Raw genomic sequence first — 14,179 nt, forward strand, 5'->3', positions numbered from 1 at the left:
ACCCATAAAACTGTTCTATGGTTATTATGTGGTATTGACAAACTTTTCTTCCTCTGAAAATTAGCTCTGAGAGTCAAGAAGCTGGAAGCTTTGGGCAACTTGGATTGTAATGAATATTTGAATCAAAATGAAATGTAGCTTTTCTCATAGTTAATATTCCCAAGCACAGTAATTACATATTTAATTTTGTCTCCCCTTAGAACTTTGAAGTACATGGTTCCAGAATCTCTATAATCTCAAAATATCACTCACACAGAATTTCCCTCTTATGGATTCTGAAATCATCCTGTTCTCCTTTAATATCCATGTTCCTGCTTTCTACCCAAGCATGACACAAGTGTTGACTCTTTTATCCAGAACCATCTGGTCCCTGCTGTTAGAAGCAGCACTTCTCCAACATGTAGGTAGAAAGTGGAAATCTTCTGTGATGGCACAGAGTTCATTAGGTTTGTATTTCTAGTGCTATTGAAGAGATTTTGGTCTCTCTCCAGATCCTTGGCTGAGGTCCTACAACAGCTTCCTCACTTTACCTCTGCTCTATTTCCCTTACCCTTCTTCACCAGTCTGATTTCTACCCCACATATTCCTTCCCCTTCCTTTTAAACTTCATTTTGGTCAGTTGATCACACAACCCCAAGATGCCAAATTCTCTTTTCCTGCACAGTGTGTGACTCAAATTCTGCGGTTATCATCTCTGCTATGCAATCAATGCTGTGCCTGGTTTCATATTGCTGAGGCTTCTCTCCTTTGTTTCCCATGATTATTAACTTCTTAGGTTAAGTACCTTTCTACACTGCCTTTGATTCTCACTCTCTTTGATATTTCAGCAGGCCCGTGAATATCACAGTTAAAGTGATTGTGTGGGGATTTCTAACCATAATGTGGCGACTAACGTGAATTAAATTAATTCATTATTGTCTCCTTGGGTTTTTCTTTGTCATTGGGCAATCTATGGGGATGTCGTGTGTTGTCATGAGTATAACATTTTAATGGATTTTCCTGTGTCCTCTGGCAAATAATGATCTCCCTGACTCATCTGTTTCCTGTCACCCTTAGCATCCTTCAGCTTACCAATTTTTTTAAAGTGCAGTCAAGACGTGAAATTCACAGTATTCTCCTTTTTGCTGCGTGATCCCATTAGGGAGAAATTAATTTATTCTGAAATGCAGGCTTAACTGCTTCACAGAAACCTGCCAGAGTGCAGTAATCACAGCAAGGCAAAGCTGAGGCTCTGCTGGAGTTTTTATTTGTATACTCCACTCCAGGAACGAAACTGTGGAGGAGCAGTGTTATCCTAGCAGTCTGTGCCATTGGGAGAGCATATTAAGTGCTTGGGATCTTTTGTGAATTCTGTGAAATTTTTGTTAATGTCTCTGCTTCTCTTGAATCTCTCCTCATACAAGTACACACTTTATGGATGTCCCTTGGAGAAGGGAAACCTTGGAAACACCTGTATTTATCACCTTTTCAAGAAACTTAGTTAAAAACTGTTCTGTGGATAATTCTCTGTTACTGCTCCCTTATGTTCGCCCAGATACATCCCTAGGGCTTTTCTAAAGTGTTTTATGCAACAACATAAACTACAGGAGACTATTTTTCTCAGGTCTCCTAAGATACATTTATTAAAGAGAAAAGTGAGTGTTTGAATATGGATAGACTAGTAATGTGCAAAAGGTGGAGGTTAAAAGGACAGATAAATATTTTACCAGGCAAAATAATGTACTAAATTGAAAAAACTTAAATAAGTCACAGAGGAACTCCTGGAGAACTGGACTGGCTGGGAAATTTTCAAGGCAGCAGTAAGACAGTGCTTAAAAATGAATGCGGTGTGATTCAGCTGTTCTGCAGCATTCAGTGTTTCTTTATGCACTGGAATATAATGCTGTTGTAATTATATTATAACAATGTTTCTTCCTGTACACTTGGTCATTATCATCATTATTAATATTGGTGAGAAACGTCACTTAGAATAAGAAAATAATTTCACATCAAATTCCAATGCAGACTTCTGATTTCTGATGTTTTGAATTGTGTTCTGTGTCATAGTAATGGATCATTTCTCTTTGCAGGTTTGGTGATGTCTGCTATCACTGTCATCATTTTGGTACTATATTTTGCCATTGACACGTTTGTGGTCAACAAGAAGCAGTGGTTGCCTGAGTGCACTCCTGTCTACGTCCAGTATTTTGTTAAATTCTTCATTATTGGTGTTACTGTGCTCGTGGTTGCTGTTCCTGAGGGACTTCCACTTGCTGTCACTATTTCTCTGGCTTATTCTGTAAAGGTAAGAGACATTAAAAATAATCATGGGAGAAAAATGCTGTTTGCTCGAGTTCACTACTGAGTTGGTCCTCAGGTTTTATCAGGTGTGATGAAACTCGGTCTGCGAATTACGTGCTCAAAATGTTATTTAGAGTGAAATTGTTTTAAAGTAAACTCATATTGAAAGAATCTAACAAAAATGTGAATACATGTTTTCTAATAGATCTCTTTAAAACCACACAGTGCAGGATAATCAGGTAGTAGAAATACCTATTTGACTTGCAAAGAACAAGGAATTTATTGAGCAGAATTTACTCTGAGAACAGTCCAGTTTCTGGACAGGGAATAATTTTGTATTCAAGTTTTCTCATGCAATAGGACAAAGTTTTGACAAGGATTTGAAGCCTTCAGGAACACTTTACAAAGAAATTAGAGTTTCACTGAAGCTTTCGTGTACTTTTCTGAAATGCAGTTGCAGTTCTTTGAAGTCAATGTAAATGATTCTGTTAGGAAGTTAAAGAGGATTAAAATCCTGGACTTGTGGATTACTTTAGCAATTTAGTCAGATGGGACTTATTTAAACATTCTGGCAATCTTAGATGAAGATGAAGTAAAGTTTATTCCCATTTAGCGTGTAAACAAATTATGAACTTTAAGAAGGAATATCTTGATTTCTATGTAGCCAAATATCATAATTATTAAGGGGAAAAAAACCCATGTCTCGAGGATGACAGTTTGCTAATAAAGACTGTAGCTGCTTTTAAAATATTTTCTCATTCTCCTTATGTCCTTCATCTGACACCCCTTTCCCTTTTCTTTTTTTCCCCTTTTTTCTCCTTTTCCCTTTTTTCCCCCTTTTTCCCCTTTTCCCTTTTCCCTTTCACTTTCCCCTTCCCTGGATGTATAGTCCATCTGTGTGCTGCAAGACAATATCCTGGCATTCCAAATATTACTAAGAAAAAGTTGAATATTTGCCATAATGATGATGTTTGAAAAATGCCGTTATTTTGTTTTCTTCAACTAATCTTTGCTGTTGGAGCTATTTCTTGAAATGTATAATATTGCAAACAATTATGGAACCATTTTAGCTTATTAAAGGGAAAATTATCTCAAGGATAATCACAGCTTGGTTGTCTGTAAGGGTTTGGGATATTGGCCCTGACCAAAGTTCTGATTTAGGGAGCTTTATGTTTTCACAAGCAAGACTAAACCCATTCTCCTGCGCTTTTTATAACCCATGTTAAAAACCCGTCAAAGCAAAATCTTGAAGGTTTTTTATTTTACGTGGTTTTGGTTTTTTTTTTTTTCCTTAGAAAATGATGAGGGATAACAATCTGGTCAGGCATTTGGATGCCTGTGAAACGATGGGAAATGCCACAGCCATCTGCTCCGACAAAACCGGCACGCTGACGACCAACCGCATGACGGTTGTCCAAGCCTACATTGGTGATGTCCACTACAAGGAGATCCCTGACCCAGATTCCATACCTGCCAAAACCATGGAATTGCTGGTTAATGCAATTGCTATCAACAGTGCTTATACTACAAAAATTCTGGTGAGTAGGCTTTTTTTTTTTTAATCGATAAAATAAAACGCAGCAGAAGGAGGTGCAGGGTTTTTTTCCAAGCCGTGCTAGTTCCTGAATGTCCTGTTGTTGATTATGAAGTGGTAAATACTGGTGCTGCAAAACCTATATGTTTTATGGTTTGGGGTTTTTTTTATGGATAGGGATTTACTTATAAGTACAAGCCCATGCAACAATTAAAAATCTCCTGCTGTCGTTAGATTGGGATGGCTCGGCTTTGGTGCAGATAAATTTGTTAACACAGCTGGTTCTTACTGAGACTTCACCTGTGTAAAATGAGTCCTGTGTGTCTGAGAACGTTCAATTGATTCTCAAATATGACAAATTGGATTGGTTAAATCAGTGAGGTTAATGAACTTCGTTCCTTCTGGTTTCAAGCGAGTCACATCCAGAAGTATTTAATTCAGTCTGTAAAGGAGGCCAGAATGGAAATATCCGTTTTGCTTGTGGCATTAGGCTCTTCTACACAGAGCTAATTAAGAGGCTGAAAAATTTTGCAATTCCAATAGATTTGTTCTTAGAAAGGTCAAGCTGGATTTTAATGTTGCTGAACAAGTAGACTTTTTTTTTAATTTATGAATATATGTATTGTCCTTTTTATTGTTCTGTGCTGAGCTGCATAATATAGTCTTGCATACACTTCATGTTTGTTTTAAAAGTAGTCTTTTAAAATGCTGTCACAGAAAACAAATAGTGCTGAGTGCTGGAGCACACGTTGCCTTTAAATCTTGCTATGTAAATATCTGGATATTAATAATAATCCACACTGGGAAGAAAAATGTTTAGAGAAATCTCACACGGATACGCAAAGTGTGTTTGTAGCAAAGGTATTTCTGAAATGAATGCTCTTGAGGATTGTTTGGCCAGGATAAGTGTCTGAAGCTTGGCACTCTGGGAAGGGAAATGTGGGGAGAACCAGCCCCTGGGGCAGCTGGAGCCAGTTCCTACATACGGAGTGGACAGGGAATCAATCAGCAAACCCTCCATCAGCTCTGGAAGGTGCTGTGCTGTCCCCTCCCAGCTGAAAGCAGCCAGCAGTGTGATCTCACCTCTCCTGTCCTGTAGGGACACGGAGCTTCAGTCAGCTGAGGCTGGAGCCAGCCCTTTTCCCTTGGAATTCAGACCCCCTGGGGAAGCAGAGCTCGCTCAGCTGGAAGCATCCAACCAGCAGCACCTGTTCCCAGCTGAGTCCTGGCTCTTCCTCTGTCCTTGTCCTGAGGTCTGTCCAGGTCAGAACCAGGCAGGTTAAAGATAGGAGAGATGGGCCTTCCTCGCTCAGGTATTTTAGTGTAAAAGCTCAATGTAGATATTTTACGGCAACGGCTTTTTGGAAGCTGATTTGTGTGTTTGCAACTCATCCTCAGTACACAGGCTGGGATTAACACAAGGTAACAGAGATGAATTTGGGATGAAGGATAACAGGTACCTATCTGAATTTGTGTTAGGATAACTGCTGCAGTGGTGACACCAGTCACACACCAGTTCACCCTCTCTGAATCCTGGAACAGATGTAGGTTTCTGAGTGGGGAGGCATCAGGCTTTCCAGTCATGCCTCTGTAATCTTAAGTTTAATATTCTGTCGTTTTTCTTGTGGTAATAATTTCATTTAACTGAAAAAATTCTGGTCAATAGTAGTTCTAAAATGGTCTTAATGTAATTTTGAATTTGGTTTCTTTTTTTCACTCTGACTTGTCTTCATTGCTTCTTTTTGAAATCAGCTCTGTGTGCATATTAAAAGGAGTCAATATTTCACCATCTCAGTACTTTTTAAAATATGCACAGAGACTGATCTGTGAAACTGATAAATGGGTGAAACCCTCTGAAAATCACATTTTTTTCTGGATGCAGATCAGGTAACTGCTTGAAGTTAGCTGTGTAAAATTAATGGTGATTTTTAGCTATTACACAGCATCATAAGGTAAAGCCTTGTGGTATGGCCCCCCCCGAGAACCACAGCTCCAGTATCAGAGGAGTTCATTTTATTCCTTGTCTAGAGCAAACTCAAGCTGAACTTTAAGATGCAAAGTATTGTTCCATAGCCCATTTTAAATCATAAATAAATGCAGTAAAAATTACCTGGGGGAGTTGTTTCCAGGATAAAGTCCACAGAATTATTTCTCTAGCTGCTAATACCGAATGCATCCCTGTGTGCTCATTCTTAGAGCATGTTTAATCAAATTGTGAATATCAGCTCCAACCCAAAGGGCATGTAAGAGTTGTGTCGCTCAGACTGAGTTTTGCATATTCTATTTTTGGCTATCTAGTTATGCCTACGCTGTAAATTGTGCTTTGTGTGAACTTCTGTTCAGAGAGATCACATATGGGGCCATAAAATTAGCCAAGATGCTCTGCTGAATGAGAAATATTCCCTCTTGCATTGTCTTTTGATTAAGGGGCAATTGAACCATTGATAAAAGTATAAAAAGAAAATAATATCAGTGCTCGGGACAAAAGGTTCGAATTTCCCTGAGAAATTAAACACAAATTATTCCAACTGAACAATAGCATCATTAAATATAGTTCTTTTTAATGCATTCCAAGATTAAGTTGCTGAGCGAGCTGATTTTGCATTCCATTAACTTCAGAGCAACTTTAATGCCACTTTAATGCTGTTTTAATGCTGTTTATGTGAAGCTGTTCTACAGAAACCTTTTCAGCATTCATGTTTTGGATAGCTGTCCCACATGAAATAAAATTAGACTTCATATATTTTTGCATGTGAGCTATGATGAGGGCTGTAAAGCGTCTCTTACTCTGGGAGCAAAAATTTGCACTTTGGGAATACTTTGATTGCCCTCAGAGCAGAAGCACATTGATCTTGGATATCATAGAGCAGTAATGAAATAGAGACTCCAAACACCGAAACCATTGATTTGAACTTTTCTGTGGAGCTCTTCCTTGCATAATTTCAGTTTTAATTAGGAAGGTATTTCTTCTTTTAATTTCCTGAAAGCTGTCCTAGGGCATTGGGGGGGTATAATGTGTTCTTATTAAGAAGACATCACAATTAGTATTTCGCTGAGTGATCTTCAGCACCAGTGAAAAAGTCCCAGCTGACCCTGTTGTTATTAGGAACTAACACAGGCATTTCATTTGGTACTTGATGGGTGCACAGGGAGACTAAAAGCTCCTTATTCCTGTATCAGGTGAATCTCTGGATCTGCAGCAGGACTGTTTTCAGTGGATCTGGAGCACCATTTACTGCACTTGCACAGTGTGTGGCACAGTGTGGTGGTAAACTTTTAATGAGGGTCTCCAAGGGAGAGATGTCACAGGAAAGTGCCAAACATTCCCTCCCTTCCACAGCTGCTGCCACCTTAGGGAATGGAGTAAACATATGTTAGTCTGTATGTTAGTAAATCTTAGTCAAGTTATGAATGTGACCCGGGAAAACTTCTGGAACAAAAAGGCTTCTGCTGGATAAAACCAGACAGGGAGAATGAGGAAAAATAAAATAAAATAAATTGTAGGCAACTTTACTGCAGCCAGAACAGTGTTTTATATGCAGAACAACACCTGCACACAACACTATAACATCCATCTAAAAGATAGTGAAGTTACCAAGGTTGCTGCAAGCAAATTCCAACCATGTTCCTACCACGTGGAACAGGGATGATGGATCTGCAGCACACACACAGCCACTGGGATTTACTGGGAGAAAGGAAGGTGTCAGTTCACCTTCTTCTTTTGTGTAATGGCTGGTGCCTGAGTATATAGTGAATAATCTTACTAAAATAAGTGAAAAGAAATTTCTAACTGCTTTGTACAGAAAGCAGTCGAAGGGATTTTGACACAGAATTTTATTTTTATAATAATATTATTATATTAATATTAATATTATTATATTAATATTAATATTATTATATATCATTCTTTTGACTGATTGTCTGATGCAGAATGCTGGGGTGAACACACTGCCTGTTACTTTGAGAAAAGAGATGAAGGGAAGCTGGCAGAGCAGGTTGTGAACCCACAATATGTGGAAACTCCCAAGAAAAAACTACAAAAATTCTACAAAAGCAAAATGTTGAAAGTTATGGAAAATAAGATTTAACACAAGAGCTGCTTTGCAGGAATAGATTCAAATCTCTTGTTGGTGTTGAGAACATGGATGGAGTAGCCAGGTGAAGGACTCCTTTCATTTGGGAGAAATATTTGCATCCAAAAGAAGTACAACTATCTGGATTGTTGAGAGACACAATGTTCCTGTCAGGAACAATCTTTCCATAGATATTTAAAGTGCAAAATATACTTCTTTCTTACAGATTTTTTTTTTAAATCAAAGACTGAATTTTATTTATCAAATACTTGGATTAATCTTGACCTTTTTTTTATTTGTTTAATCAGACAAAAAAAATTGTCTCAAGAATAATATATATATACAGATATGTTATTTAAGCAAGAGAAACTGTTTTACCTTTCACCTTTCGTAATTTCAACACTATCAATACAGTAAGACCTTCTTAAAGACAACTTTGGAGTTGTTTTGGGGGTGAATATGGATATTTGGAAGTTTCCTACCAAATAATTTAAAAACTTGAGTTGTAGTAGGTATGTTTATGGATATTCTGAACATTAATGTATAAAGTTATTACTCATGGAAAGGAGGATTGAAATGCCATCTTTTGAACAGCAGCTGCTCCCTAATTCTTGTCTGACAGAGCACAGACCTTTCCTTTGTTCTGTCTATATACATTTATTTGTTTGTCTCTGTTTGCATATGAAGCCTTGTTTTCCAAATAGAAAGGAAGGAGACCACAACTGTTTAGGAAAGATTGTTTATTTCATTTTAACAGAGCTGAAAACCCAATAGACCAGATGATGCCGCACATACCAACAGAAAATAGAGTATTTATAAGTCATATACAGAAGCAGAGCCTGTGCTGTATCATAGCTTTACCTGCCAAAGGCAGCCCTGTTAAATGAAGCTGCTATTGCATATCCCTAGAATTCTCCTTATTCAAAAGAGAAGCATGAGAAACCAGCTTTTGACTTCCAAACTACACTTTTAGTTACTTTGGCATATGAAACTGGGAAGATAATTTTACTCTCAGGTCTGGTTTTCTTAAAAGCAACTCGCAAGCTCTTTGTTTCTTGTGTTAAAATGCCCATAACTTGACCATTTATTTTTGCTGCACTTGAAGGTTCAGGTAGTCTCTTATTTTATCCAGCTTAGTTCACACTGTTAACAGTGTTTGGAGTAAAAATAGATTCTTAAAAAACCCGTCACCAAAACCACACAAAACGTGAGGACAGAAACGGGGACAGAAAAATTGATAAGTATAGATTGAGGAAAGCTTTAATTTATGATAAAATTAAATGACAACTGAGCCAATGGCCTGGCCTAAATCCTGTTTTATTCCTCCTGCAGTTCCCTGCCATTAACATCAGGACACAAATACAAGTGGCAGCTCCAGTTGCTGCCTTAAAGTCTGTGAAGATCAGTCATTTATCAGGCAGACAAGGGGCCATGAGAGAGCAGGGCAGCTTTGGGCATGAAGAGGCAGCAGAAGAAGGAAAGAGAACTCTGGAAAACTGTTGCAGTGAGGGCACATTGAGGGGGGAAAATGGGAAAACTGGAAAGTGAGGAGAAGAGCTGATTCTCACTTGGCAGCAGCAGAGTTTGCACGTGTTCTTCACAGTTTCTCCCCCTTTCCAGCTTTGTGGTTTTCCTTGTTTTACTGTGTCGTGTTTTCTCCACACGGATCCCAGCTTTGTCCACAGGGAGCTTTGCAGTGGTGGTTTTGGCATGGAAGGGCTTGAGGGAATTTTGGTGGCAACCTGAGAGCAGTGACCACCCCTCATAACTTCTTTTACTTCTGCTTTCTTTCCTCGGGCACTGCTCAAAAATAAATTCTACCTTTAGATAATGTGTGTCGAAATGGCAGCAATCTGTGTTTTAAGGATGGTAAGGAGGAGAAGTGCTGTTTGACAGCTGTTTTATGTAAGGGTAGATCTGTGGAATGTGTTATCCTTACATAATGACACTGGGAATCAGTGAACAGTAAGAAACATATGTGGAATGAATTTTTTCAGCTTGGCCCTTGCAGTGACACTGGACCAGCTTGTTTTTGGTGTCACCTGGCTTTGGATGAGGGTGGCAAGAATAAGGTTGAAGGGGTTTGAATTAGCTTTCTGTGTTGACACTGTGGAATATGTTTGGAATGGCAAAATCTTTTACTTCTTGAGTAATTAAAACCATCTAGAAAAATTCACAGAAAAAATGTGCTGAGAGGAGGAGACTGATGAGCTAGTGAAGGAATTCAAAGATAACTAATTTCTTCACTGTCTGAAAAAGAATACAGGAGTTTGTAGGAACTCATGAACCTCTGCTCCAGGTTTTACAGTTTGGGTTCTGCAATCTTGGGGGTACAGTAAGGTACTAAATATACAATGCCAGGAGAAACACAGAGGAAAATCTACTTTGAAGAGAGTCAAATTCACGATTTTCAAAGGGGAACCTTCCAGCCCAGCAGGGATGGATTTGGGTCAGTAAGGGTGTTCTGCGAGTCAGGGACTTGTGGATAATACTTTAAGTCTTTTATTGGCTTTCAGCACATTAATTTGGTACTGGAAATTTGTGAAAATTGTATATGCTCTTATTTTTGAAGGGCTCAGGTGATGGCATTAAAATATTGTCTGCACTATTTCTGAATCTCCAGCAAAATGTTGCTGAGCCATTTAAAATGAAAAACTTCTTTGATTTAATTGAAAATTGATTGAACTGATTTCTAAAGATCTGTATGTTTTGTAAGATGTTTTATTTCACAGGCAAAATTATTCCCATCATATGTAAATTTATATCTTTATCTCCTTTTTTTGGTATGTTCCCAATGTTATACAACTGTATAATGTAGCTATAAATTATAGATGGGAACAAAAAATGCAGGCAAAAGCATCTTTCTATATATAAGCCAGACAGTCATCACAAAAAAAAAAATCCTCAACAACATATTCTTTAAAACTTTTTATAAAACACTTGGTAAGCATTTTCTCAGAATAACTTAGGCAGAAGAAACCCAACCTATAGTGTCCATATTATTTACTGTGTAAATAATAATTATCAGGGACAATGGATTGTGTTTCTAGGAGTGGCAATTAGCAGAGAGTAATGATCTTCACACATCACTTGCCATTGGAGTTCTGTAGAATGAGAGGTACAAATACAGCTTTTCTCACTAAATTAGCCACTGACTTAATAATTGAAATAACTGTGTTTAAGAAAGATTTGCCTGGGATGTGTTGTTATCCCAGTCGTGTGCTCTCTGCCGTCAGGGCACTGGGCCTTTGCCCTGCCAGCAAAAAGCTGGTTTTAAATAAAGTCTCCTTTTCTGGGAGTTGTGAGGTCAAACGGAGTCAGCTGCCCAGAAAGCTCCTGGATTTGCCTGAGCAGAGGGGGATTAGGGAGCAGGGATGGGAGCAGGGCCATCCCATACAGCTGCTGGCGACATCGGCGCACGCTCCAGATGCCGCGGGTTTGGGTTTCCAGCAGCTTGGCAGAGGCAAGGGGGGTTTACCTGCAGGGTGGCAGGAGTTTTATAGGTAGAAGAGGTGAGAGAAATGTGCTCAGACAGAGCTCATCCTTTCACCGGATCTCCCATTATCCAACAACCTGTAATTATGAATGAACTGGGCAGCAGGTTTGAAGCTCCTGCCAACTTCCTTCCCTAGTTCCCAGTCAACTTTCCTGTCAGAGAAAGGGGTGACTGTCCTGTCTCAGCAACAAATGGATATGGGAAGAGAGAAAAGAGGGATAGATAAGATAATCCTGCAGTGTATCATGAAAGATCATTCGCATCCTACCTGAAAGTTTAGGATCAAGTTAGATTAAATATCTTTATTTTCTTTCCTCATGTGACAGAAAACAAGGTAATAAACCCCTCCTTCATACTGACCTTCTTTGCCTTCAGAGTTTGGTAATAGCAGACTCCTTTTATTCCTGCTGGAATAAATAATCACTGCAAGATTATAAACAGGACTGACAGTCACTTGGAAGCTTTTTGTTACCATAATATCATTTCATACATTAGATTTTTTTTCCTGCTTGCTTGTATAAAAATGAGTAAATTAGATTTTTAACTTATGATTAAACAAATATTTTTTTTCTTATTATCTTGCAGAGGGTTTTCTTTTATGTTATTTCTCTTATGCTCATGTTCTTATTTTCTACTCATCTTGTCCTGGCACAATGTGATTTACATATGGAGAATTACTTCCAGCTATTTCCAAACACACCTGTTGATGAGTTCAGGCTTTAACAGTCAGTGTTTCCTGCAAGGTACTCCACAGTGTTTTCATCCAGATTTATAAATATTGCTTCTTATTGCCTGATGAGTTTTAGGACCCTCTTTTTTTTTAATAGAATGCATTGACAATGAATAATTTTAATATGTACTCCTTTTCATGCCTCTGATACCCTACCAAGATAAAGTCATCACACCTTGGAGCTGATGGATGTGCTGGTTAGGATGTAGTGTTAACACTTTTTAGGGGATATTTTCAGGGAGCATTTTTCCTGATGAGAGTTTTTGTTTTACGTGAGTTGGTGTAAACCAGTTACTTCAGGCACATTTGTTTTAATGCAGGTTTTCTTTGTGCTCTTGATCATCAGGAACAGGAAGGTAATACCTTCAAATATGGTAATTTAATGCCAATTTTATAGAAAACTCTGGTGGTTTTATAATCAAACATACACCAACTGGCTTATTAGAAATCAATGTGGTGACTGAATCACCTCCTAATGAAATATGACATTCATTTCCTTTCACATTTATGTTACATAAATCTATATTTTACATAATGTATAGTTTTAGTATGTTTTCTTACTACTCTCAGAACTGCAATGTGGTTTATCCCTCTGGGGAAAAAGAACCCCAAACAACAACAAGCCACCAGAAAACCTCGACTGGTACAATGCCTGAAATAAAACTAATCAGCAACACAGTTTATGACAGAAAACACTGTGCTAATCTCAGAGCAGTAAATGGCAGGAGTTACTTTGCAGACTTGAAGGAGTTGACTTGTTCACTGCTATTCTTTGAGAATGAAATTGCACTTAATAAGATTTATTACCCTTCAGTTAGTGTAAGATAAGTACTAAGGTACTTTTGAGTTACAGGTAGTACTAGAAAGTTGGTATTAAATATATGGGAAGTAGAAAACTCTGCTTCAAACTCTAGTTCCTGCTGTGTTCTGCAGGTAGATTCCACTATTAATTTTTCTGTCAAGCTTCCAGTTTCCTTCTCTTGTGTGTGAAGCTCTTGGCTCCTCTGGGTTCCAATCAATCATATTTCTGTGTTATTTACAAGTCAGTGCGGGAAGAAGTCCAAAAATCATGGCCTTTCTGCTTTTAGAGGTGGTTCCAAACGAGCCAGAAAAATCCTCAAGAATGGGTGGGATTCTGAAGAACTGTTACCCCTGATTCTGAGCAAGCTGTGAGGGGCACTGGCTTCTCCAAGGCACAGGACTTCTGATGGATCTGATTTCTCGGGTGCAGATGACTTTGACAGAGAAAAGCCAAAAGGCATCTGCCCCAAAAAATCCTTTTCCCAGCTGGAGTCTAGCAGAGGAAAAAGAGTTTTCTAAGGAAAGGCTGCTAGGGCATTTTTACTCAGTCAAAGCCATCCAGTTTCTTATCATCCCTGAAGAAATGACTGGCATGCTTTGGCAGACACCTGCTGGAAATGGAAAAACTAAGCTTCCAGAAGTTATGAAAATTCAGGACACCTTTAATAAGTAATTCTGTGAACCTTTCTCACGTGTTTAAGTGCAAACACCGAGCAGCAGAGTATGGCTGGCTACTGGTGAATCCTTATGGAGACATGGGAACACCTTACCCTTCTGAAATTATGGGTGAGTGTCAGAAGATGTCATGGTACCAAGTTGGTCACAGTACCAAATGAAAGTATTGAGCATGTTAAACAGTTCCACTGCAGATTTCTTATGCCATTGTTATTTTTCTGTTGCTTCCACTTATTCAAGTGGGCAGAGAGTTCAGCTACTTTAAAAGTTGCTTCACTCCGAAGAAGAAATGTTGTCAGTGCTGGTTTTGTAGGGGCTATATATTTGGAAAAGGTGAAAGACAAGGTTTTCTGGGAGAATTTTGCTATAAAGAAGGACAGGATGTTCAAGCTTTCCATCATTCCTGCCCCATTTCCTCCTGAATGAGTAATCAGGCAAAAATTGGCTGCAGTTTCAGTCTGCTGTTCTGCCCAGCAAAGGCATCATTCTCAGTGTCCTGACAAGGAGAGGGACTGGCCAGAGGACTGAATTTATAATGCATCTCAAACATTATCCCACCAATCATGCAAAAAAAAAAATCCCTCCAAGAA

At 38.6% G+C, this 14,179-nt stretch overlaps 1 protein-coding gene across 16 annotated transcripts in view; it reads left to right on the forward strand.

Moving 5' to 3' along the window:
- The window catches only part of ATP2B2 (ATPase plasma membrane Ca2+ transporting 2), a 410,039-nt gene that overhangs the window by 330,918 nt on the left and 64,942 nt on the right, over positions 1-14,179 (forward strand). For all 16 annotated transcript variants that reach the window (XM_017830953.1, XM_017830962.1, XM_017830965.1 and 13 more), the window contains 2 exons: positions 2,070-2,284; positions 3,576-3,818. In XM_017830953.1, coding sequence (XP_017686442.1) covers positions 2,070-2,284; positions 3,576-3,818 — 458 coding nt within the window. The remainder of the gene's footprint in view (positions 1-2,069; positions 2,285-3,575; positions 3,819-14,179) is intronic.

The sequence above is a fragment of the Lepidothrix coronata genome, unplaced genomic scaffold (assembly GCF_001604755.1).
Source record: "Lepidothrix coronata isolate B3197 unplaced genomic scaffold, Lepidothrix_coronata-1.0 Scaffold186, whole genome shotgun sequence".
Taxonomy (NCBI): Eukaryota; Metazoa; Chordata; class Aves; order Passeriformes; family Pipridae; genus Lepidothrix; species Lepidothrix coronata.